This window comes from Apium graveolens, chromosome 4 (assembly GCF_009905375.1).
Source record: "Apium graveolens cultivar Ventura chromosome 4, ASM990537v1, whole genome shotgun sequence".
NCBI classification, from domain to species: Eukaryota; Viridiplantae; Streptophyta; class Magnoliopsida; order Apiales; family Apiaceae; genus Apium; species Apium graveolens.
Window position 1 is genome coordinate 294,339,635 of NC_133650.1, and position 25,384 is coordinate 294,365,018.

Consider the following 25,384-nt stretch of genomic DNA (forward strand, 5'->3'; position numbering starts at 1 on the left):
GACATGTGACATTTAAAAATTCAAAGTATAAAGTAAATAAATTAAAATGTAAAAATCAAATTCATGTCGGAGCCATTATTCTTTTGAAATTGAAAATTTAACTTTTTTATTATTAAGAAAAAATATGTTTTTATATTTACAAAAATAATTGAAATTTATTTATAAATGAACATTTATCTTTTGCTTTCATTTTAAATCTCAATCATCTCCTTTTAATATTTTAAAAAAACAAGAAATATTTGATTTTTTTAAAGTTTTTTTTTTAGTTTCACAATTTTTAAGATAATAATATCAAACTTTTAAGATTTTGTAACGGGGAAATCATTAAATATTTTTTTAAAAAAATCTGACTTCGTATTGAGATCAGAAAGTGATTAAAAATAAAAGAAATATAAAATACAAACAATTTCAAAAAAGGAAGAACACAAATTCCATATATACAATACTCACATATGCAACATCAGAAAGGTATAGATTTTGCAACTCATCCAACAATTATATATACAAAGAACCTGGCAAATCATCTTTATATAACTACAGAAGATTCCGACCTTTATTTCATCAAACCCACTCCCGAAATTTTTATGAGTTTTTGAGTATTCAAAACTTAACCTTGTACACTACAAGAAAACAGGGTAAAACTAATCTGATATAACTGATCGACGTCGATTTAGACATCTTAAAACGATTTAGACACCTTAAAACCGACCAATGTCAGTGGTAGGTTATATGTCAACTAAAAGACACCGTATCGATGACGTGACACACATAAAATCGACCATCCACTGGTAGTCGGTTTTACTGGAAAAAAAACGACACCGTTTTGCTGATATGTCACTTTTAAAACCGACCACCTACATGTGGTCGGTTATATCCACAAATTCTGCAGGTTAAAACTGACCATACATGGTGGTCGGTTTTATAGAATAATAAAAAATTAATTTAAAGTACAAAAAAAAGTGCCCGTTACCGTATTATTCTTCTGCCTAAAATCGACCGCTAACGGTCGGTTTTAACCTATTTTTTTTAATTTTTTTGTTATATCCCTCATTTCTTGATTTTGGGCAAAAAATTAAAAAGACACAAGTGATTGAGGATTGAAGTGGAGAAGTTTTAGAAAATTGTAAGTTATTTACATATTTTGTAATTAATGTGCGTGTGTTTTTATGTTGGTGTATGTATTAAATGTTGTTGTATGTATTCAATGTTTTTATTTTTTTATATAATGTTTATAATGAGAATTGAAGTTTGGTAGTAGATAATTTGTAAGTTAGTTTCATTTATTGTAATTATAGTGTGTGTGTTTGTGCGTGTGTTTTATGAAATATATGAATAATTATGAGATTAATGATAAATTATTTGTTAAATATGTTTTTTTTTTAATTTTAAAAAATATTATTGTAGATGGAAACCATTGATCGAAATTAGATTGGTAATCAATTGCAAAACGATAAAATTTCATTGACCCCGGAATATAGAATTGGTGTAGAAATTTTTTTAAAATTTGCTAGCGAAAATGGAATGGAAGATGGAACAATGAAGTGTCCGTGTAAACGTTGTAAAAATTTGAATTGATTAAAAATTGATGATGTTAGATTTCATTTGCTCGCTAAAGGGATGCTTGAGGGTTATACCGTGTGGACGTCGCACGGTGAAAAAATAGGAAGAAAACGTAGTCGAATATCACATCACCGTTATTGTGTTCGGGAACCTTCGAGAGTAGAAGAACCGGTAGATTTGAATGCGATGTTACATGATTTAGCCGGTGAAAATTATCAATTTTATGAAACTACGGATACGGGAACTATGAATGTAGAAGAAGCTCCAAATTATAGTGCTAAAAAATTGTACGAGGTTATTGTTGAAAATGGAGCACCTAATTATCCCGGCAATACAAAGTACACAAGATTAAACTTTACCACCAAATTATTGAAATTCAAAAATAACTCGCATTGTAGTAATAAAGCTTTTGATAGTTTGCTTAAATTTCTTACGGATGTGTTACCAAAAAACATACATTACCCGAAAGTTATTATGCAATGAAAAAAATTATGAAGGATTTGAGGGTTGAATATGAAAAAATTGATTTATGTGAGAATGATTGTATGTTATTTTATAGAGATGACAAGGATAAAGTTGTGTGTGATATATGTGGTGAAGATCGTTATCGGGATGTTTCTAGGAAAGATGGTAAAAAAATAGCAAAAAAAAAATTTTAAGACATTTTCCTTTGATCCCTCGATTACAACGCTTATATATATCGGCACATACATCCGATCACATGAGATGGTACAAAAATAGAGATGTGAAAGATGGAGAAATAAGTCATCCCGCGGATGGAGAAGAGTGGAAAAATTTTGACCGTCGGTATCCTTCATTTGCTCAAGAGATTCGTAACATAAGGCTCGGTCTTGCGACCGACGGTTTCAACCCTTTTGGCCCTACCGGGAAAAAACATATAGTGTGTGGCCCGTGGTGATAGTTGTTTACAATCTTTCACCATCGATGTGTATGAAAAAGCCTTATATGTTCATGACCGATATAGTTACGGGTCCAAATAGTATTGGAAAAGATATTAACGTTTGTCTAAGGCCTCTCATCGATGAATTGAAGATATTGTGGAATACCGGGGTGAAGACATACGACCAATCTTTGAAACAAAATTTTACAATGAGAGCGGCTATTATGTGGACAATTAGTGACTATCTCGCTATGAGTATGATAAGTGGGTGGTCGGGTAAATGAATGGGATGTCAAGTGTGTCTTGGAAGCGTGCAAGGGTTTTAGTCAACCGACCGTTTGACCACGTGTCCCGCTATGTGCACACTTTGTCCACGGTCGGTTATGAGTTTCAGTCAACTTTTTAAAAATAGACATAACCGACCACCTACGGTCGGTGATGACTCAGTGATGTGGCAACACGTGTGTACACATGTTACCACGTGTACACAGTGACCCCACATTTGGGTAAAATGCCCGGGCACTTAACCGATCACAATGTTGGTCGGTTATGAGGGTTAAATCCGACCAAAGATCATAACCGACCAGGCTAAAATCGACCACGGCCTGTGGTCGGTTATGTCCTGTTTTCTTGTAGTGCTACTTGTGTAGTTGTTAAATAAGTAAAAGATTTTTTAATTTGAATTCAAGTTTGTATTTTTCATTTTAGGGTTTATACTATTAGAAATTAGGAGAGTTTCTAATATATAAGTAGGTACTTGTATATACATGTTTTTGTATGTTGTATTAGTTCAGTTGATATATTTTAAGTGGGTTTAGATCACTTTAAATTCTTGTCAAGCTGTAAGTATTTAACGTTAAAAAAAAATCGCTCAATTCAATTAATTAACGTAGTGTCATTACTTGCTAGTTGATATGATGCAAATGAGTCCCATAGGAATGAATTTTTCAAAATATGCACTTGAGTTAAGTGACTATATTGAAATTTAACCCTATTCTAATCTACAGCATTCTAGTCCATGGTGCCAAAATATTAACCAATTTCATATAAATTTGAATTCAGGGTTGTTACCTCATCATAGTTTTTCTGAAGAAATTTTTGAAACGATAAAGAAGTCGGCGGTGATCTGAAATGAAAATAACCAGTAAAGTGCATCAAATTATTTTGTTTCTTGTATTTGTTTGAGACAATGAGACGAATGTTTGCGTTTCAGAAATATAATTGCAAAAATATATGACTTTGGTTAAATTTTTGTTTAGTTACTAATTTATCTTAAGAGACTGTTCTTCCATATAAAACTAAATCATTATTGTCCATCAGGAATATTAGCTATAAAGACAAAAGAGGTAACAATGTTTTATGCTCTCTCAACCATATGCTGACAAACAAAGATGCCATTTGCACGGCAAAATTCTATGCAAGTATATATTGTTCTTAATACATAGTACAATTCTATTTATCCATCTGAAGGGTTTGCGGAAAAGACTGATGAAAGAACTTAAAGCCCAAGCAAAAGTTGGTGTTGGGATTAAAATTCTATGGGGGGCTTTAGCGAAAGATATATGCTCTGCGCTTCCAAGAATTATCCCCAATTTAGTTAAAGAAGCTCAGATTCTTGAGGGAGACGGTGGCCTTGGTACTGTTTTCCTATTCAAGTTTGGCTCTGGTTGGTCAACTTAGTTCCCTTTTCCTTTCAAATTTTGTAATCTGTTTAATATATCTTTGTTGATCATGCTGCTGATTAAAGTTCTGACCTCACTGTGGTTTAGATGTAAAGAAATTAGCTGATCAGAAGGAAAAGATTGTTGAATACGACGAGGCTTTGCATCTGATTGCATTACAAGTAATGGAAGGGGGTCATTTGAATCATGGTTTTACCTCATACAAAACATCTTTTCAACTTACAGCAATCACAGACTCAGTGACACTAGTGGATATGAAAGTGGTGTATGAGACTGAAGCAGAAGAAACTCTTATGCCGCGGGAAACTACAAATTCTGCACTTGCTTTTCTGAAATGTGTGGAAACGTATGTGTTAAACGAAGGATCCTTGACTAATCTTCATTAAGTTGTGATATGTATTCATGTTCTTATCTTCATCTACCTAGTACCTTGATCAGTTCTCTGCATCTTTTGTTAATCATTTAGTATTTGATAAGATGTAGTAGGTTTTAGTACTTGATTTATCACAGAATATTGGATCGCATGATTCAGGTCATGGCTCCACGACAATTGCTAAAACCTGATATCTTATCTAGATGTTTCATGTTTGTGTCAATTATATTCAGCATTTTTCCCCCAAGATTTACCACAGCTGATTGGTGTCTTAGTTTTATTCTAGGTCATATATATCTTTAACTTTTTTGTTCTTGGGTAAATGTAGCTTAATATACCAAATTTGAGGCAGAAAGTTTGTATAAAAACACTGTTAGAACTTAAGTATGTTTTATTTAACTTAGTTTTGGATATAGATAAACAAAGCAACAGGAGGTAGCTAGTAGCCTGATACATCTTAAGAATATCCTCACCATCATAAGAAAATTTCAAATGATCAATTTCGTTGTCCCATACAGCAGATTTAATCGCCTCAACGGAGAAAGTGTGAGAATCGAATAGTAGGCCAAGGGCTTGAATCCAAGTAAAGTTGGTTCGACCAGCTGGTCTGTGGCCAATGAATCGAGCATTGATTTGGATGTTTTTGTCAGAGACTAAGCTGAAATGCTGGTTGCTCTTTCCGTGGAAATAGAATACCACACCATCTCCTCCGATTAAACGGGGATCATAGCATGCTGATCCAGGGCTGTTACAGTCTGGTTTAACACCTGAAAAAAAGTAGAGATGTTTATTAAAATAAATACCTACGAAAATCATTGTCTGTATTCAGAAGACTGTTATTTAAAGACCTGTGTGAAATCAATCATTCAACTAAACGAACTACATATAATTTTAAAACAATGCTGGTATTTTGAAAATGTGGCACTCAGATTTGCATTTGGGAGAATCACAGTCAATACGACAAACTTTTTCTGTGCGGTTGTTGGATTCGCTGTCTGGACATTCCTCGGGGAAATACACCGTTTTCACACTGCAGCGAGACAAGGAGTCACAATAGAGGCTAGTATATGCTTTGGTTTGAACTATCCCTGAAACAAATAGCAACACAATGACTAAAAAAAGGCTTGACATTCTCATATTTTGCAAAGGAATGACTGACTGGATATTGTTTTTTTTGCTAACTATGACCGACTGGATTGTGTTAAATGTTACTGATATTATTTTCCAGCATCTTTCCTCTCTACTTATAGTTTTCATCTCCATTTTATCATATGAACATCGAATCAGGCCCATCGAATCAGGCTTCTGAAGTATATTACTTACAAATTAATCCATCTCTAATTGCTTTAAAGATTTGTTAAAAGCTAACAAGTACCTCAAAAAGTTTCACATTAGAAAAAGAAAAGCATTTTCAATGGGTTTGATTGATAAAGTACTGCAAGTATCCCATTTCCTCCTCATCTCTTATCTCTTATATTTAATCTTCTTTTGAATTCTTTTAGCAGATTATGTTAACAGCCTTCTTTTAGTTAAAAATTTAGTTGATGATAGTAACATCTCTTCAGATCATGTATAGAGCTTTAAAAGAAAATTAAGGTATTCGTTAAAGTTTGCTTAGTGTGATATCTTTTGCATGCAAATATAATAAAATAGCTAACTTGTGCATATGTGATATAGCTAAAAAAAGTATAACATTTTATGAGTACATGACAACCCAATGTAAATTTACCCATATATGATACCTAACTTCGAGCATTCATCTGTTCTTCTTATGGTGCCTGGTGGAGCAAGACACCAGTTTTTAAATTTGCGTTGCTGATTAGTTGATTAGATTTGCATATAAAAACTGAGATGCGAAATTAAAAACTGATACAAGGTCATAGGACGGGAAGTGAATTTATCGATCATTTTTTTATGTTAAAGAGGAGATATGGATGGCAGGATGGGCGTATTCATATATAAAAGTTTTATTTACCGACAAAAAATTTCATAAATACATAATTCTTTTAAATATAGAGTATAATAGATAATAATTGTAAATTTCATATTTAGGTATCAAGATTAAATTAAAAGAATGAAAGGCTTTTTTGAAAAAATTTAAAAATATTTTTGTAAAAATACTGTCATTTTTTAAAAAAATTGCAAAAATACTTTTTTGAATTTTTTTTGAAAAAATACGATTTTTTGCAATTGTAATCAACTGGATGAAAGTTTCGACGAGTTTCTGCAATTACATGCAAACTCATGCAATCTTAAATGTAACAAAAAAAACTCGATTTAACTAGTTACATATGTGCTTGATTTTGGTTGATTCCATATTTTTACAAAAAAAAAACAGAAAATAGTTAAATCGGAAAAAATTAAAAAAATTATTATGTTCAGTAATTTTTCAAAAATGAAAGTGCATCTTTGTTTTTTTACCAATATAGACTATACAGTCTTATAATTAAATATTTGTTCTAATAAAATCGATCCTCGGGTTCGTCGGTGTACGTCGATATCCACAAATATTCGTATCCATTGGATAATTGTAATGCAAGTATGGTATTGGTAGGTAGATTTTTTATCGGTATACAATTTTATTGTATTTTAAAGTAGTCTTTTTATCGGGGCAAGAATAAGGTAGTGTATAATTCTAAACATGTCGCAAGTCCATTTATTATTGTTTGTCCGGAGATTGGGCCGTAATTAAGTGCCACAGACCATAACTGCATGGCCCATAGCCTGTTCGGTTCCCTCCAATTCAATATACATAATATTTAACCGAGTCAACTCAACTCTCTATTTGCCCCAATTTCAAAAAACAAACACACTAAACCCTAATTCACTAAACCGTGCACAACAAACTTCAATCCTCAAATTGAGCTTCGATCCAACGGTACGTTTTTCAATTCAATTTAGCGCACATTTTATTTAATCAGTTTAATGCTAATTTAGGTCCCAATTGTTACATTTTTAATTTTTTAATAATCCCTAGGGTTTCTTATGATTATAATGTACCTGATTTGTTAATTTAATTTATTATTATGTTTTTGATTAATTTAGTTGAAGTTATATTGATTTTGTGTTTTTTTTGTTTATTATACAGTTCTTTGAGTTGATTTTTATGTGATATGTGCTGATAAGTGATGTAATATATGACTATTAGTAGATAGAAGAAGTGGTGATTGGTAGGATTGTTTGATTTGAGAGTTTTCGAGGATTGTGATGATGGAGACCCCGGATGGTTCAGTCCGGAGGACATCGAGGAGGAAAGTAGTTTCGAGAAATTACAATGAGGATCAGATGGATGAACTTATAGGGGATCATGTAGGTGGAGTTTCGAGAAAACGGATTAGGACTAAAGAAGATTTGCAGAAAGAAACGGAAATTGAGGCTATGATTGCTATATCTCTTGGATTTCCAATTGATGCGTTGCTTCCGGATGAAATTGCTGCAGGGGTTGTGTCGGAATTAGGTGGAAAAGAACAAAATGATTACATTGTTGTGAGGAACCATATACTGGCGAGGTGGAGGAGCAATGTAAGGATTTGGCTTTCGAAAGGACAGATTAGGGAAACTGTGAGCAATGAGTGTGAGCATTTGATGTCTGCCGCTTATGACTTTCTTTTGTTTAATGGGTATATAAACTTTGGTGTTTCACAGTCATTTACGTCTCAAATTCCTGAGGAGGCAACAGAAGGGTCTGTGATAATTGTTGGGGCCGGACTTGCTGGTTTAGCAGCAGCAAGGCAGTTACTCTCTTTTGGTTTTAAAGTTGTAGTTCTTGAAGGTAGGACCCGACCTGGTGGAAGAGTTTATTCACAGAAAATGAATAGTAAGGATAGTGGAGCTACTGTGGATCTTGGTGGCAGCGTCATTACAGGCATCCATGCTAATCCTCTGGGCGTTTTGGCAAGACAGCTTTCTATTCCTCTTCACAAGATCAGAGATAAATGCCCCTTGTACAAGCCTGACGGGGCTTCGGTTAATCAGGAAATTGACTCGAGGGTTGAACTTATCTTCAACAAGTTACTTGACAAAGTCAGTGAATTAAGGCAAATAATTGGCGGATTTGCATATGACATATCTTTAGGTTCAGTTTTAGAAACACTTAGAAACTTATATGCTGTAGCGAAAAATACCGAGGAAAGACAACTTCTTGATTGGCATTATGCAAATCTGGAATATGCAAATGCAGGTTGCTTGTCAGAACTTTCCGCTGCGTACTGGGATCAGGATGATCCCTATGAAATGGGTGGTGATCACTGCTTTCTTGCCGGTGGAAATTGGAGACTAATTAAAGCATTGTGTGAAGGTGTTCCTATTTATTATGGGAAAACAGTGCAGACAATTAAATACGGAAATGGAGGTGTTGAAGTTATTGCTGGGGACCAAATTTTTCAAGCAGATGCTGTGCTTTGCACTGTTCCTCTTGGGGTTCTGAAGAAAAGGGCCATTAAATTTGAACCAGATTTGCCTCAAAGGAAGGTAGAAGCAATAGATAGACTAGGTTTTGGTTTGCTGAATAAGGTTGCTATGGTGTTCTCGCATGTTTTTTGGGGTGAAGACCTAGATACATTTGGTTCTCTCAGCGAAAACAGTAATGAACGAGGAAAGTATTTCTTGTTTTATAGTTACCATACTGTTTCTGGGGGCCCAGTTCTAGTAGCCTTGGTTGCTGGAGAAGCTGCTCGGTCTTTTGAAAATGCAAGTCCATCCGGTTTGCTTCATTGTGCTTTAAGTGTCCTTAGAGGTATATAGATTTTATCTAAAGAACATAAAATTTTGTTTGCACTTACTAATTTGTCCAATCCAATGCACTCAATTGTTGTGAATGGCCTCTGTAAACCTATTTTATGTTTTTAGGTATATATGGTCCAAAGGGCATTCATGTTCCCGACCCCATTCAATCTATTTGTACAAGATGGGGCAGTGACCCTCTTTCTTATGGGTCCTACTCTCATGTCAGAGTACAATCTTCCGGCAGCGATTATGATATACTTGCTGAAAGTGTAGGGAACAAATTGTTCTTTGCTGGTGAAGCCACTAATCGTCAACATCCAGCCACCATGCATGGTGCATACTTAAGTGGTTTTAGAGAAGCTTCACGCATTTTGCAAGCCAGCAAGTCTCAGCAAAGTGATCCTAAAAAGTATATACAGAAGTATGTTGGACCTAGCAATGATGTTCTTGTAAAACTGTTCAATAAGCCTGATCTGGCCGTCGGAAAGTTTTTGTTTGTATTTGATCCTTTAACAGACGATCCAAAATCCTTGGCACTAATGAGGGTTACATTTGAAAGGTCCACTAATGAACACTATAATCAAAAGAAATTAGAGAGCAGTTACCAACATACCTTGACTCAACCGGTGCACCTTTATGCTATATTGTCCCGCCAACAGGCACATGAGTTGCAATCTTTAAGTGGCGAATACGAGAGTAAATTGTCAGATTTTCTAAAAAAACATGACTTGAAGCTAATGGGAGCAGATGCTTTGGGAACCATAGGCAGCTCTCTGATGGCTAGTATTGTTAGTGCACGAAGAGGCAAGGGATATCGAATTTCTTCAAAAAAGCAAAGTGCTGCATGCTGATTATTTGGTTCTAGATGCATCAAAAAGTCCTATGTGTACATGAAGGCCTACCTAGTTATAAATAGTAAAGCATGCAAAAAGATGGTAGAGAGTTTGCCACAGGTGCTTCTTGAAGCTAACCTTTTACTGACTGGGCAAAACCAACCAATTCATTGGAGATTAACCAAGGTAGCTTTTTTCTTCTTTTCTTTTTCATTTTTTTTAAAGTTGAGGTAGCTAGATTTTGCTTTTGACATAGGATCACAGGCAGTATCCAAAAGGAGTATCTGCATAAAATCTTTGTAATTTATATATACCAGCTCTACATTACTTTGTGTAAAACTAGAAATTTTGTTTTAGTCTTAGGACCTGCTTTTGCAAATGCATGAGGTGTTTATATTTACATTATTTTTTATATGCATATGCAGTATGGATGAATATTTGTTGGACATATCAATTACATTGGTGTTTAGCATATTAGAGTTAGTTACATCTTACAATCAATGTTTACATCTGTTTGATGGTTTCTTTTACCATTTTTCTTTGTTTACAATTTTCAGTTTTCTCTGTTGTTCCTAAGTTGGTGAAAAGTGGTTGTACAATGAAAATTACTAGCAGTGAATGTAGTCATTTGTCAGTTATTTATGTAAATAGTAGATGTTTAACCTGATAAATGGAAGGATAACAAAGCCATTTGCCAGTAATTCATGAAAATATTAGATGTTTAAGCGGATAAATGGAAGAATTATGGTATAGAGGGTAAATATAATCATATAGATCTTTAAAGATAACTGACCAGGTTAAGCCGCAGGTTAGCCACCATTATAACGATTAAATGCAGGTAACAAATATTTATATCAGAATGTTGTGTCTCTTGAAAGCTAAGTCACGCCAAGACCTTTTAAATTCCTTTAGAATCTTAATCCATCCTTCCCTAGTAGGACAAGTCGAGTTTCTTCTAGGTTTTATTACTATCCCAGCTCCATTTTAGTATTTATCATGATAATCATGACATCGACAACTGTATCTTTAGAAGTCACCGACAACTTATTATGTTTAGACAGTTTGAATTTGCAAACAAACCCGACCCGATAGCCCAGATACTTATAAAACATTAGGGATTAAAGAGATTGGAAAAGAATACTTACGCGTTTTCGCCCCCATCTGATTCTTTTCCAATTGAACATGTCTTTCACCCTCCATTATCTCTTGACTCGATGATGACCTAGATTCAGCATTCAGTGTTTTTCTTTTCTGGGTTTCACGTCCGACATTGGACATTCTTCTTTTCCTGGCTGTTCCCGTTCTGTCAAATGTGTGTGCTATGTAATGTCGTCTTTTAACCGCTGTCATCTCTGTGGAGGCGACGATAAGTTGAATTCGGCATTCTTCTTTTCCGTGCGTGAAATTCGGCATTCAGCATTTTGTTTCTTTTCCGGCTTCTCCAATTGTTCCTCTCCTTTTTTGTATGTGTATGCTATGTGTATGATATATAATCTTGATACAATATCTACAATCAGATTTTTTACCATGATATATGTAAAAAGAAATTATTTTAAAGCAATGCTAGTATTTTGTATTCTAGCTTTTTATTCATATATGTTTTTACTACTAATTTTTATTTGAGTTTATTTCAATGTTTTTGCATTCGTTTTTAATTTATATATTTATACAAGTAATTATCTATTTGTAGTATCTGTTGTATTACTTTTAATCTAAAGAAAACTGACCCTGAGGATGACCTCAGGGTGTTTCCTGGGGTTATAAAAAAATTTAGTAGAAATTTTGAGTATTTTTGTAAATAGTTAACTCTTTTCCCTATAATTTACATAACTACCCCTACACAGGTTGTTAACCTCAGGGTACTATCGGAGGTCACCCTCAGGCCTCAGGCACATCAGGCCCTTTAATTTATTCTATTATGTGTGCTGACTGCTGAGTTGTTTGAATCAAATCCAATAAATGTGTGTATATGAAACTTGTCGACTTGTCACAATCAATTGAGCAACATGTCGGCCAATCATTTTGAGAGTACTTAGGCGACTTGTTGAGGTTCTTCATTCTTTCTCAAATTAACAAGGAGTTGCCTTTATCCTGCACTAGTAGTTTGAAAGTCTGAACATTTCGCTATGATACATTCATATCAGTGTTCATACTAATATTTATGGTTAACCTGGTTCAATCTGTTTATAAAATCTTGTATTACATAAATTTCAATGTTGTAGAGAGTTCGTGTGTTTATATTGTTATTGGGAATTTTTTTTTTGTAATCTTTGCTTTGATCTGAATCTAAGAATTATGGAGTGTTTCCTTGTGTATTCTACGTTTGTGTCTTTAACTCTTCTATTCTTCTCCTGTATTAAGCTGGCTGTATGCATCGGTAGAGATTATTCTGGATCTAATTATGGAGCTGTTTGTGGCAATATTTTAGGCCATGTATGAAAGTAGAGTAGAAATGCATAGATAGGCTCAATTTCCTTTGAACATGTGATTGCTTAATTTCTTTGCTTTACTTTTTTGTTTTCCTTCTGTCAGATCTCGATTGCGGAAACTCTTTTAACATTAGCTTTGTTTCCCTGTGTCTGAATTACAACACGTTTGCGTGATGGTAAATGAACCTGAAAATGAAAACTCTAATTACATGTGTATTTCTTTCCCGATATCATTGTTGGGAATATAATTCTTTACTTATTTGCATTCCAAGCCTGTTATTATTGTCAATTACCATGTTTTCATCCTTACATTCCTCCTTTTATTTCCATTTCCATCCATATCCAAAGAGCCGTTGGGTTTTTTATCTCTCTCAAGTGTGCTATGCCTGTGAAATGAATTATTAGGAACTTTTGAAAAAATATGAAATTTGTAATTAGTGGGAACTTTTTCTGTGTTCTCTTTGGAAACTTTTATATAATCAGAATTAGTAGATGCACAAGCGGACTACACAAATTCGCCCCCGAGTTGATAATTCTCAAGAGAACAGTAAACTCTGTGTGAGCTAAAAAAAATTGGTTTTCAAAGCTATTTTGTTATTGGTACTCTTAAGTCGCCAACAAGTAGCTACTGATAGTTCTGACTTACTGGCCAAATTTCGTGGCCAATTTGTTATTTATTATAATGTAATGCCATCGTTTTTAGTCCCTGAAAAATGAAATTTTTCTCATTATGAATGGATACCAATTCGAAAGCTATCAGTGTGTTGTATCACTAATGTAAAAAAGTTTTTTTTTTTTTTTAAACTCAAACCAACTTCATTAATCAATAGAAAGTATATCATTCGGTACATAAGATTGAATCTCTATCGGAATATCTTCTTGGAGCGAATCCCTATTTGGATAGTAGAGAAACTGCACCAGAAAGTCAGATTCCGCAATAATATTTTGAAAACAACGTATACGAAACTGCCATTGTTAGTACTTTGCCTTGAGCAATTTCTGAAGGCCACCGCACCTGGACTCTTCTAGCAGCTGCAAAAAGCACCGTGTCCCCAGCTTCCTGGCCAGTGGCCACAACTCCGAGTTTCGTCATGGAGAATTATCCCAAAGATAAAAATGTTTGTTGAAAATTTTGGTATGTTGTTGATCAAGTTCAAACATTTTTCTTAACAAGTTCATTACTTTCACTAATATTGATTTAAGTTATAAATGTACACTGAGTTTTATGGAGTCCACTTTTTTGTCGGAGTTCTCGGAGTTTATATACGTTCTGCAAATAAAATATCTTGCAAAACGTGTTATTTTACGAAACATGTTACACAAATAGCATAACTTCAACAAAATCATGCAAATCTCATATATTTAAAGTACAATATGTATGTTCTGCAATACGTTCTGCAACATGAACATTTATATTCTGCAAACTAAACATGTTTTATAGAATAATATATTTTTACAATGTTCTGCTTATAAAATGTATGCAATCTACAAGATTTTTAATAGAATAGTGATGTTTGTCGAAAAATAATATGTTTTGCAATATTTTAAGCTATATTTTACTTGCAAACATATATGAACTCCGAGAACTCCTATTAAAAGGTGGATTTCATTGAACTTTAAGGTAAATAGTTTAAAAAAACTCCTCCGTAAGATCTCGTCATCTTGAGAAAAATATATATTTTAATGCACTCACAGTTAGGAAGCCAAGTGTTGTTCCGGATCAAATTACCGAACTTTTTTAATACCAGATTATAGCCCGTGGTATGCCCGCAGTGATATTTTTTCCCGTTTCTGCCCAAACCAGAAGAGGGCGGGGATCGGATCATAGTGGGACGGAACGTGTAAAATACCCATCCCTCCTCTCTATAAAAGTTAATTCAATTACATTTTTTATGGAACTGCGCAAACAGACATTTTCATACCCTCGCGATTAATTTTTTATTTAACACTAAGAAAGATTTAAAATGTATTGATTTCTGGCTAATCCCATTCTTATTCGATAGGTAGGTCGTAGGTTTATGAGGTACGGTGCATAGAGATATGGCCTGTGTGTCCATACCATATTAAAACGACATAGATATCATCATCTCCTCGGCATCAATCACATTACACTCCGCGCCACGGAGGATTCAGATTCACTTGTGAGTTGTAACTTAATCCATCTCTCCTAGCTTTACATTTGTATTTCATCTCTTCATTCTACATTAATATTGTAAAGTATGACTCCTACATATGATCCATTTTACCTACTATTACTTTGATCAAGTTATCTGATCACATTTCATGTTATTTGAATCTGTTTTATTACATTTCTATGATTAACATATTCATCCTCTTTTGTGTTGCTCTCTCGCACTCCCTTTGTGATCTCATCATCAAGTTGCGAGAAAATATGTGTACCTGTATATTTTTTTCTCGTGTGTCAGGTAAGTAATAATAATTAGGTGCAACGAGGACGTGTTTCGGATTTACCATCGCCTTTTTGTAATGTCTACTTTATTAGTAATGCTAGTAAGATGAACCCCGGGAGACAATAACGGTGGAAATTGTTAATATTGGGATGACAAGTTCTAGTTGTAGCACGGATTCTTTGCATGGCAGTAGTGAAGATGAATTGTTTACTTGCAGAATTTTAGGTTTTAGTTTGCTATTATATGTCCAAAATTCAGAGTAGGTAGTGCAAAAGATCAAGTTAAATGTATGCTTTGTGCCAAGGACTCGTAAACTGTGGTTGTGATTGTGATTAGGAAATGGTGATTATCATTGACCAATATATGACATTAACAATATACTGCTAACCTAGCTAGTTCAGGGGATTGGTCTATGAAAATGATAATTTGATACTGCAATTCGGAACACTAGCAAAATACTCCACAACTTGGATTGAATCGACTTCTACTTGAATGTTTAGCAATCTTTCATTTTCTCCATTTATTTCAATTAAGGACTTGTGATCTTAAAACTAGTAACTTTCTAGTCACTTTTTGTGTTTTAACTTTTAAGAGATCTGTTAACATGTTCTCACACACAGGGGTCTCCTCGAACACACAATCTTGTGTTACCAAGAGAAGAGGGGCATCCATATACCTCTATCAGTTCTGGTTCTGTTTGATTCACAGGGAGCATCACAGTGAATTTAAATATATACAACATGAATCGTGTACAACTTACCCTGTACGGATCCACCTTATGTGTAATTCTTAGTGTGTTTTTAAGCATAAAGCTTCTCTTAGCACATCTCTCACATTGGAAGACTCCAAAGGAGCAGAAAGCTATAGTCGCTATCATTCTGATGGCTCCTATATATGCTGTGGTTTCCTATGTTGGTTTGCTAAAATTCCGTGGATCTGAAGCTTTCTTTATGTTCTTGGAATCGCTCAAAGAATTTTATGAGGGTCTGGTAAGCTTTTACTGCAATATCACTGTATAGGTGTTCCTATTGCATAAAGCATAATTACTATTTTAACCTATGCAGGTGATGGCCAAATTCTTGGCTTTGTTATATGCATACTTGAACATATCAATAAGCGAAAGCATAGTGCCTGATGAGGTCAAAGGAAGAGAAATCCACCACTCATTTCCGATGACTCTTTTTCAGGTAGAGGTGTCTTCGATGCTGATAACTATCTAATCGATAAGTGCGATGCTATTCATATAATTTTTAGAGGTGCAATGCAATGCTGATAACTATCTAATCGATAAGTGCTTGAACCCAGAAAGTGGGAGATTGCTGCAAAAAAAATTTCTAGTACTGCATATTAGAGAGGTTGAACAAAAGAAAGAAAGAGCATGCATGGCATTGCTGCAATTACACTTGCACTTATCGTGACATGTCGAGGAAGTACAATTATACTTGCACTTATCATGACATGTTGAGGAATTATTCATTGTCTGTTAACTGTTCTAAAATGTCAAACCATAACTAAGTATTTGAAACATTTTTTTTACTTGCAGCCTCAGTCTGTCCATCTGAACCATAAAACGCTAAAGCAACTCAAGTATTGGACATGGCAGTTTGTAGCAATTCGCCCTGTGTGCTCCATATTGATGATATCTCTTCAACTTCTTGACATCTATCCCGAGTGGATTAGCTGGACATTCACCGTCATACTGAACATTTCAGTTTCTTTGGCATTGTACTCTCTAGTGCTTTTCTATCATGTGTTTGATAAGGAGTTGGCACCACATAATCCACTAGCCAAGTTCTTGTGTGTCAAAGGGATTGTCTTTTTCTGTTTCTGGTAGGTATTCTTTGCGTAACTAAAGCAATTTTTCTCTTCATGTATATAACGAAAATTTTCTGATCATCATTATTAGGTCTCCTTCAAAACGTTTAATGTTTATTTCTTGTTATGTGCAAAGTTAAATAGTTTAGATTGCCACCTCATAGATAATTTCAGAAAACAGATGAATTCTGGTGATCCCAAAACACAGTTCTAGTCTCATCTCCAAGGACTCGTATAAATATATAAACACGGCTGCTTTTGTTGATTTGCAATTATATGTTACATGTGATTGACAGCATCATAATTACTTTTCTCTTATCATGTTATTAGGGAGTTCTGCTTCAAATTTTAGTAGCAATGGGCATAATCAAATCTCGTCATATCTGGATTGATGTGGTCATACAGCAAGCATATCAAAATTTATTGGTAGTAGTTGAAATGGTTTTCTTCTCTATCTTTCAGATGTCTGCATACAGTGCTGCACCTTATGCAGGTGACACAAAATCAAGGGTGAAAGACAAGAAGAAAGATTAATCTAGCAAAATAGAAGTTGATAACTTAGGTTTGAAAGGTAATGCTGATTTTAGTTAGTAGCTAAATTGTTTTAAAACCTTTTTTGGGTCTGTTGCTTCTTCCTCCCAACTAAAGAGGACAGTAAAATTCTACAGAACATGTGCCCCCGGAGGACAAAAATTTGTAGTAACTTTTTATTAGTAATTTTTGGAATATGGAGATGCGAGTGATTTATTAAATCTAATTTGTGTATCGGATGATTAAGATGAGGCTGTAACATAAGTCAACATAGCTAAACATTTGTCATTCATTTGTACATTGGACGGTGTTCATACTACTGTAAATCTGAGCATGACATAGCCATACTATACAAATTATACGTTTTTGACTATGCCTTCTCTTTGTTTGTTTCCACCCAAGTCTCGAGTCAGTAGCACATCTGAATCTGAGAAATATATGGCCCAAACTCGACTCACAGTAACAACATACAAATGGCTGTGAACGCGTATCGGATATAGATGATGTACATATAATGCATGGTCCAGATTTATTTCATTATATGTATCACATTATCCGTGGTATTTAGTCCAAATATTGCAGTCTTGAAATGGATTTAAAGTTATTATGAATATAAACCAGAAAAATAGTTTGAGTAAATCTTCTACCTCAGCCGCTTCTTTGTATGCATGTCTTTTTTCTATTCAGGTAACCAGTATTTTCAAAGAGACCCAACCTACATAACCAATGGTCCTGATTTAGTTATCATAATACATAGAAGTTACACCACAATCACAATTCAATTTTGTAGACCGTCTGAACCATAGTCCACCTTTTTGAAACACACGTTTGTGTAACTGTATACTCAAAATGAAATGTGACTGAAAATATAAAAAAAATCACTAAATTTAGGCTCTTACTAGTTCCGCCGCTACACGCCATTATTCATACTTTTCAGCTATATATAGCAGTATGCGTACATTCTTCTTTATACTCCTCATTAGGTGCTAATTTCCCTATATGTACTAGACATTGATATCCTCTTGCATATTTATCAGCTAGAAAATAAAGGGAAATCTTATTCACGCGATGATCATATCATTCAGATTTGGTCTAAGTACCGTTGCTGTTTTGTTCATGGCAGTTGTGGCGAAACTCTCTGCATCTCTTGTAACAGAATTTACAGTTTCTCGAGTTCCATGGATTTGGACCCTTGTGGCCTCTTGGCTCAAGCCTCCTTATCTTTATCTTGTTATCAATTTTATCATCATCACTATTTTCGCCTCCTCAAAGCTTCAAAAGCATGTTACCAATTACTACTGTGAGCCCAACAAATTACCGGATGATGATTATTATGGCAATGCAGATGTATTGGTAGAGGTAATGCAGCCACACTCTCCGCCAGAGGTTAAGTTAAAATATAAAGTTTCAGATGAGTTTGATTTTAATGGAAAAGCAGACAACAGTGTTGCTGAGACTAATAGCCCGGCACTTGTGAAGGATGTACACGTTGATGATTCTATTGCTACTGGCCTTCTTTACTCAGGTAAAAGTACTACTGACAAGGCCAGTTTTGAGGAGAATAATGATAATATTATGATGCCAAAGCTGCCTTCTTCAGCTAAGATCGTTTACCATAACACTGTCAAAGCCAATCCAGAAGGTACGTACTATGAACCGCCGCTATAATCAAATGTGAATTAATTTACTTTGTTAGCTCTCGATTTGTTTCCTTATATTTGGTTGTCACAGGACAGGCAAAACACTTCTCAAGTATGTACTTAAGCTACCTGCTGAAAAACAAACTTTAAAATATACAAGTTGGAAATTATTAAAAGAAACTTATGGTATATGATGCTTTCTAATAGCTTTTCAATATTCAGGGAAGATGAGATTGAGAGCTTCAAAGCCTAAGCGGGAACTAGACACCTTGGAGAGTACTTGGAATGCCATTACAAACAGGCAGCCAATGCCCGAGCAAACTGGCTGCGATAACTTGCAAGATCAACATAAGTTGATCAAATCTCAAATATTCAAGGACCAGAATAGCAGCCACCGGATTGATAACATGTCAAAGAGGCTAGCACGATCACATGGTCCTGGAAAACTGAGGAAAGATCCATCCCTGAGTCAAGACGAGTTGAACAAGCGAGCCGAGGCATTTATTAATAGGTTTAAAGAGGATATGAGACTGCAGAGGAAGGAGTCACTGAACAGGTATTTTGAGAAAATCAACAGGAGCACATCTTAGAAATTTTTAGATGACTTTTGGTGTGCACTATTGCACCAGAGATACTTGCTACAAAATGGACGGAATTATAGCTTGTATACTGAGATTACTTCTCAGTTCAATGATTATATTTTAAAATTACTTGTACTAGCCGGAAAATGGTATTGTATTAATTGAATTTTTACATACTCTGGTCTCGATTATAGTTTACTGGCACAAATTAGCGATGAGCAGTTTTGTTTTTCTTAAATTAATTTATTATATATTAAAATTTATATTTGTCATTTTTGTAACTCAAGAAACGCACCATTCTTTTCTTTATTGAAATTCAAAATATCAGAAAACATTTATGTATAATGAATTTTAAATAATGACAAGGGTAGACACCAAGCAAGCAAGCACCCATGGCAATGAAGTAACCTGTTTGCTTTGAGAAAAAAAGACTTTTCGAGTCTTGTTACGCAAAATGGTATAAGAATTTTGTATCAATGAGAAGCAGCAAACGAAAGGATATAGGTCTTCAAATTTATTACATCGAGTTTGGTATGAAGACTTCTAACAAAAGCCCGGGCTGTTTTATCAGATTCAAGTGGCAAGTTAGTTTAATTTCATCCAATTTATCAATGTTTAGACATTGTCTACAACACAACATTACAGCCTCTTGGCAAGTCTCACATTCTTTCCATGTTAATTAAATGACATCTTAAAACTGGCAGAACTTGTATTACATTAGTGAGATGATCATTACATGAAATCTTTCCAATGGTCTAAAAGCATTGAGAGCTCAATTACATGCTTAAAGCTCTCCAGAAGATAGAAGGCTAGGAATTTAAAGGATACAAAGTTATATTTATAAATCAATACGAGGAGAGGCCTCCCCTAAAGGTCACTCAGTCATATAGCTTTTTCGCAGATTGAGTTCTCAATGTCTTGCTTTCATTCTTCAAAACTTTGGTAGCTGACTTTTCAGTCCGAGATACAGCTTTTGCTATGGCCTTCTTTTTCCGGACATTCTTCGTTCTCTTCATCTGTACCCCCCTCACTTTTCTGCATACAAAATGTTTACTGAGAAGGATGAGTGATTAAGTATAACATTATGGTCGTGATTTGTTAGTACAGAAATTTGGAGTAGAATTAATAAATGTTTGAACTTCAGACTAAAAGTACAATTCAAGTATTTAACCAATATCGTCGACAATACCCCTGTCCACTAAAAGTATGTTCTTCGTTATCATAAAAAATGCAAGCTAAGACCTATTTAATTCAAGTCATTCACCCTCCACAGATGGAGAGTGGTCACATAGACTTTATATTGATGAAAATTCATTCCCAGGCCAGCTTTGCCTAAAAAACTATCATATTAAGAGTGCTGCTTCTCTGCAGGCTATGGTGGTGTCACTATATAGTATATAGTATATACTTATAGTAGAACCTAAACACTAAATGCCAAACTCTGATTCGGTTTGTTGGTGAGGGTTCTCATATGGCTTCGATTTTCGCTTCAATTCTGGTCATCGCTATAATTTACAAAAATTGCTCCAATAGTTCAGTAGTGTGGTCTAGTGGAAGATTGAAGCCCTGGGCTTGTAGGTTCTATTCACATCCAATACAATTGTACTTTCATTGTTTGTACGCAGGCACAAGACTAAATTTGTTGTAACTTCTGAGTAGGAGAGGGGTCTCTTAGCATGCATGTCATAAGCAGAAACGAGAAATTATAAAAGGCCTGACACAGTGTTGATATGCATGATAATGATTTAGAAACGTAACTACTAAATTTGTTGCCTTTACACTATTATAGGCAAATTTTTCAGGAAGCGATAATTTAGGCATTTTAGCTTCAAAATGTGCCAAAAAAAAGGCCACCGCCCACTATCACAATATGGCAACATAAGTAGTATTCACGGAAAATTAGCACTATCCTAAATATTTAACACAAAGACCACTTGACTCTAAACTCTGTTCTACTATACTTCTACCCAAGACTCACTTTGCATAGACCACTTCACATATATACAGAGAAGCAGCCTAAAGTCAGTTCTATATTGCATACGAAGGATGCATCAGATGTGGATCCCCAGGGCCATGGATTTGGTACTTCCATAACAAATCAAGAGTTCATAGGGGCTTATTCAAGTAAACTCATAAGTCATAACTACTGAACTAAACCCTGAAAGGCTGAAACACATTAGGTATTGCATTTTGACCTAGTTTAAATAACAAATATGCCAGAGTAGACCTTTACGTAATAAGATAATCAAGCCTCAAAATCCTGAACATTACTAGACACCACTATCGTGTTCACGTATTACATCTCCTTGAGATTGCACTCTAACATCCCAAACCAATAAAAAACACCTAATTACACAAAGTCCGTCATGGTAATTCTCAATAACACTTCGCCAAGACACACCATATTGCTTCGTCACGATAAATCAGAAATCAAATAATAAACAATACATATATTTGAACTTAACAATTTTGTCAAATAAATTATTTTAAGTTTAAACTTTAAATTAATAACATTGTAACAACCAAATAAAAACATTCTAAGTAGAGTGACAAAGCCTTAAAGTTGTATGACCTGATCGAAGGAGTACGAGGTTGATTCGAAACTATATTTTCAGAAGTGTCCATGGCTGAAAGCAAATATACAAGGAACCAATGCAAATTACAGAAGCAGATAATCAAAAAATAAAAGACAAACAACAAAAATGAAAAATAAGATAGTAAGTACATTGAGGTACATCTACTGGTGCAGCTTCAGTATCCATTGATGTTGAACCATTCTTCTTGTTCTTCTTGTTCCTGTTCTTCGCCATGTTTAACCTGGACAACAACTTGGAATTAACTTGTCTGAAAAATAGATGATGTTGCAAACAAAACCCTAATTATTCTAATTGTTTTGGCCCGACCCGGAACTTGAGATTGATGAGGCTCGGCCTAAGCGTGTGGCCCAAAACTATCAGGCCAGGCCTCAGTTTCTTGAATAGCTTTTTGGTAATTGGTAATTTCGGGCTCATTTGTTATATATGAACAATAATTTCTGAATGGTTAAAATTCTGAATTAATGATTGATCTGGATGCTGAACACGTGTTATTATTTGTTAAATTGTTCTGAATGATAAAATTATAAATGTTTAATTTTCTAATATCTAATTTATTTACTTCATAATTTTGTCATGTTCTATATTACTCATATTAATTTTAATTTAATTTAGGTATTACTAATTTTTTTGGTGTTAATTATAATAAGTAAAATAATATGAACATTTATAAATAAAAAGAAAAAAGAAAAAAATATATAATTCTATTGAGAAGCGACTTTTAAATATAACAAATGTTGAACTAGCGAACACAGTATAATAACTATAATAAAGATGATTGACCATTGCTACGGTTTTACTTTTTTTGCCTGGACTAATCTTTAAAATAACTCAATATAAGAGAGTTGTGAATGCATTCTTGAATGGTTCACCTAAATTATTTACACTGACCAATTTAGAAGTGGTTCAGATAAACACGAGTCGTCCAGCTAAATAAAAAAAAAAATTCATCAAACAATCTAACCGAAATAATCACTCGTCCAGTTCATGGGGTTCATTCCTCCATAAACAAATGGGCCCCGTATTGCTCAATAACAATTTTTGCTAAAAAACAGCTAAAATATTCTGAAAAAACAGCTAAAATAATAATTGGTAAAATTTAAAAGCTAATGATTTTAATGAATTACATATTTGGAAAAAAGGTTTATTTTGAAAACAATATTTGTATGGAAAACATTAAACAAGTCCTATGTTTTCAGAAATTCCCATTTTAATTTTCACGAAAGCTAACTGAATATTTCACCGTAAAATCTTATAATTTTAACGAATTTTTATGTAGAAAGATCAATGATAAATTAAGTGATGTTTGACTAGGGCTTATAAGAAACTCCAAATTTGTCCCTCTCAATATTTTATATTTGAGAGAGATGGTTCGGCACGCATTTTAAATTTTTTATATTGTATAATTTTTTAAATTTATTTTTTTTAAAAAATATTATGAATAAAAATTCAATATTTAAATTTTTATTGAGAAAAAGAAAATTTTAAAACTAACTTATGAAAAACTATGACCAGTAACAAATAATCATGCCACACAGCTACTAATTCACGATAGTATAAGACATAATTTCCTAGTTATTTAAGACATTATTTGTATATATGAATTTCAACAAAAAAATTTACTTCTAAGCCCTATTATTATAATAAAAAATATATTTGAAATGTATTAATGAACAGAATGAGAGGTGAAGGGTAAAAAATGGTATATTAATTTTTTATTATTAAAAATAAAATAAGACTTTCCTAGAATAGTCTTAAAAATAGAGGGCGTTTGAGATTTATCCTAGCATTTTAATGCAAGTTTAGGATATTGTTTAAACAAATTTTTTTGTTGCGTTAAATTTGGATTTATGACACCGCATACCTTGGACTTGCTCTAATCCTTATAAATTACGAATAAAATACTCCAAACAAAATATTAATATTCAATTGGGATAAATAAATTTAAAATTATATATAATAAATTCTTGGTGTTCAATTCAAAATTTACAAAAACTTTATTAAGTTCAATTATGTTTAATTAACGATCCATTATTTACTCTCTCCCTGGTTCAAAAAAAACTTCCAACTTTGGAGACTTGATCACGTTCATCTCCATTCTACATTGCTAGTATGTTTAACAATTGTTTCTTAAGATCTGGTTGGACAATGTAGGAGAAGGTCAGAGACAGAAAGAACATTCCTGTAACTTATTAATTACTCCATACCAGTCCTGTGACTCCTGTCTGACAGAACCTATTATTACCTATTTATTCTGCTCAGGTGAAGATAATAAATACCATTGCCATTTGCCAATGATATTTTGTCCATTTATTTTAAAATTTTGTCCGGAGGCATATATAGGATTTGCCATGAGCAATGCAGTAGTGCCTGCTTGATGCATAATAATTGGTTAGCATGTGTGAATTATTAGTATTTGAAAAGAAACCAAATGAAAGAAGACGAGGAAGAGGCGGTGTAAATAAAAAGTAATACTAATATAACAAAAAAAAAAACAACAAGCATTCAACTCCAAAGACAAGGAAAATGGAATTAGGTAGTCTTTTTTCTCCTACTGTTTGGATGATTTTGGATCATGAGTTTTATCAAAAACAAACCAGCACTTGACTCGACCATCAACCACCAAACGACTTATCTCCATGATTAGCGGGGCCACGTTGCGCTTATCATCAACACCTAAAACACATATACATGGCCTTTCGTTCTAGGCCATGATTAAATTTTACTATTTTACAGGCCTACTTTCTTTTTATTTTATTTTTGAATATCTATTTTAATTAGACAGTGATATTAAAGATTCGAAAAGAATGACAGACGGTATTTTATCTTTCAATTTTCTGTGCTAAGAATAAAATTTTATAATTTTAACTTATTTTGATTAACTTACACTTCTTTATAATAAGAAACTCTTGCATTCACAACAATCACACTAATCAAAATTATAAATTTTAGTGATTAGGATTTGTTCATGGCATATATTAGACAAACCCTTTATCATTTAATTTTGTTATCTTTTAAAAAAAAATTAAAAGCAGCTCATCGTTCTAAAAACCCTCGTCCTTTGTTGATTCAATTTTAAAATTCGATATATCCTTATATATTTTTTATAGGTATATTGAGAATAAATTATTCAATATAAAATTGAATTTTAATTAAATTTAAATTACTATCAATTTTGTATTATGATACATAATTACATAATTTAAAAAGTGTCAACCTCCTAAATTAATTATATACTTAAATTATGTAATTATGTATGGGCATTTCTTGGCCATGATCAAATTCTCAGCCCTATTCTTAAGTTTCGGC

General features: G+C 33.7%; 4 protein-coding genes across 7 annotated transcripts; 3 read left to right on the forward strand and 1 right to left on the reverse strand.

Moving 5' to 3' along the window:
- Positions 1 to 4,671: 4,671 nt before the first annotated feature.
- LOC141719848 (uncharacterized) lies at positions 4,672 to 5,647 on the reverse strand. The gene is made up of 3 exons (XM_074522214.1): positions 5,467 to 5,647; positions 4,990 to 5,283; positions 4,672 to 4,715 (listed from the first exon to the last, which is right to left on the reverse strand). The coding sequence occupies exons 1-3, from the start codon at positions 5,645 to 5,647 to the stop codon at positions 4,672 to 4,674; spliced, it is 519 nt and encodes a 172-aa protein (XP_074378315.1).
- A 1,610-nt stretch (positions 5,648 to 7,257) lies between these two features.
- LOC141721232 (lysine-specific histone demethylase 1 homolog 2) lies at positions 7,258 to 10,474 on the forward strand. 2 transcript variants are annotated; one of them, XM_074524056.1, is made up of 3 exons: positions 7,258 to 7,394; positions 7,605 to 9,251; positions 9,365 to 10,474. In XM_074524056.1, the coding sequence occupies exons 2-3, from the start codon at positions 7,724 to 7,726 to the stop codon at positions 10,090 to 10,092; spliced, it is 2,256 nt and encodes a 751-aa protein (XP_074380157.1). In that variant the 5' UTR covers positions 7,258 to 7,394; positions 7,605 to 7,723; the 3' UTR covers positions 10,093 to 10,474. The 2 variants fall into 2 exon arrangements, with proteins under 2 accessions (XP_074380157.1, XP_074380158.1); XM_074524057.1 differs by having other exon boundaries at positions 7,299 to 7,394; positions 7,668 to 9,251.
- Positions 10,475 to 14,298: 3,824 nt separating this feature from the next.
- On the forward strand, positions 14,299 to 17,548 carry LOC141717228 (uncharacterized). 3 transcript variants are annotated; one of them, XM_074519321.1, is made up of 5 exons: positions 14,299 to 14,644; positions 15,535 to 15,903; positions 15,979 to 16,101; positions 16,458 to 16,748; positions 17,060 to 17,548. In XM_074519321.1, exons 2-4 carry the CDS (start codon positions 15,655 to 15,657, stop codon positions 16,746 to 16,748), a joined length of 663 nt encoding a protein of 220 aa, XP_074375422.1. In that variant the 5' UTR covers positions 14,299 to 14,644; positions 15,535 to 15,654; the 3' UTR covers positions 17,060 to 17,548. The 3 variants fall into 3 exon arrangements, with proteins under 3 accessions (XP_074375422.1, XP_074375421.1, XP_074375423.1); XM_074519320.1 differs by having other exon boundaries at positions 16,458 to 16,744; XM_074519322.1 differs by having other exon boundaries at positions 16,458 to 16,744; positions 17,192 to 17,548.
- Positions 17,549 to 18,146: 598 nt separating this feature from the next.
- Positions 18,147 to 19,748, forward strand: LOC141721233 (uncharacterized). The gene is made up of 2 exons (XM_074524058.1): positions 18,147 to 18,902; positions 19,123 to 19,748. Exons 1-2 carry the CDS (start codon positions 18,329 to 18,331, stop codon positions 19,488 to 19,490), a joined length of 942 nt encoding a protein of 313 aa, XP_074380159.1. The 5' UTR covers positions 18,147 to 18,328; the 3' UTR covers positions 19,491 to 19,748.
- Positions 19,749 to 25,384: the final 5,636 nt, after the last annotated feature.

Coding starts and splice junctions, on each gene's coding strand:
- LOC141719848 (XM_074522214.1), bottom strand. CDS start 5,647: ATGTCAAGCCTTTTTTTAGTCATTGTGTTGCTATTTGTTTCAGGGATA. Junction 5,284..5,466: donor AAAAGTTTGTCGTATTGACT/GTGATTCTCCCA, acceptor ACTTTTTTTCAG/GTGTTAAACCAGACTGTAAC. Junction 4,716..4,989: donor TTTGAAATTTTCTTATGATG/GTGAGGATATTC, acceptor TGAAACATCTAG/ATAAGATATCAGGTTTTAGC.
- LOC141717228 (XM_074519320.1), top strand. CDS start 15,655: ATGAATCGTGTACAACTTACCCTGTACGGATCCACCTTATGTGTAATT. Junction 15,904..15,978: donor AAGAATTTTATGAGGGTCTG/GTAAGCTTTTAC, acceptor TAACCTATGCAG/GTGATGGCCAAATTCTTGGC. Junction 16,102..16,457: donor TTCCGATGACTCTTTTTCAG/GTAGAGGTGTCT, acceptor TTTTACTTGCAG/CCTCAGTCTGTCCATCTGAA.
- LOC141721232 (XM_074524056.1), top strand. CDS start 7,724: ATGATGGAGACCCCGGATGGTTCAGTCCGGAGGACATCGAGGAGGAAA. Junction 9,252..9,364: donor TGCTTTAAGTGTCCTTAGAG/GTATATAGATTT, acceptor TTATGTTTTTAG/GTATATATGGTCCAAAGGGC.
- LOC141721233 (XM_074524058.1), top strand. CDS start 18,329: ATGATCATATCATTCAGATTTGGTCTAAGTACCGTTGCTGTTTTGTTC. Junction 18,903..19,122: donor TGTCAAAGCCAATCCAGAAG/GTACGTACTATG, acceptor TTCAATATTCAG/GGAAGATGAGATTGAGAGCT.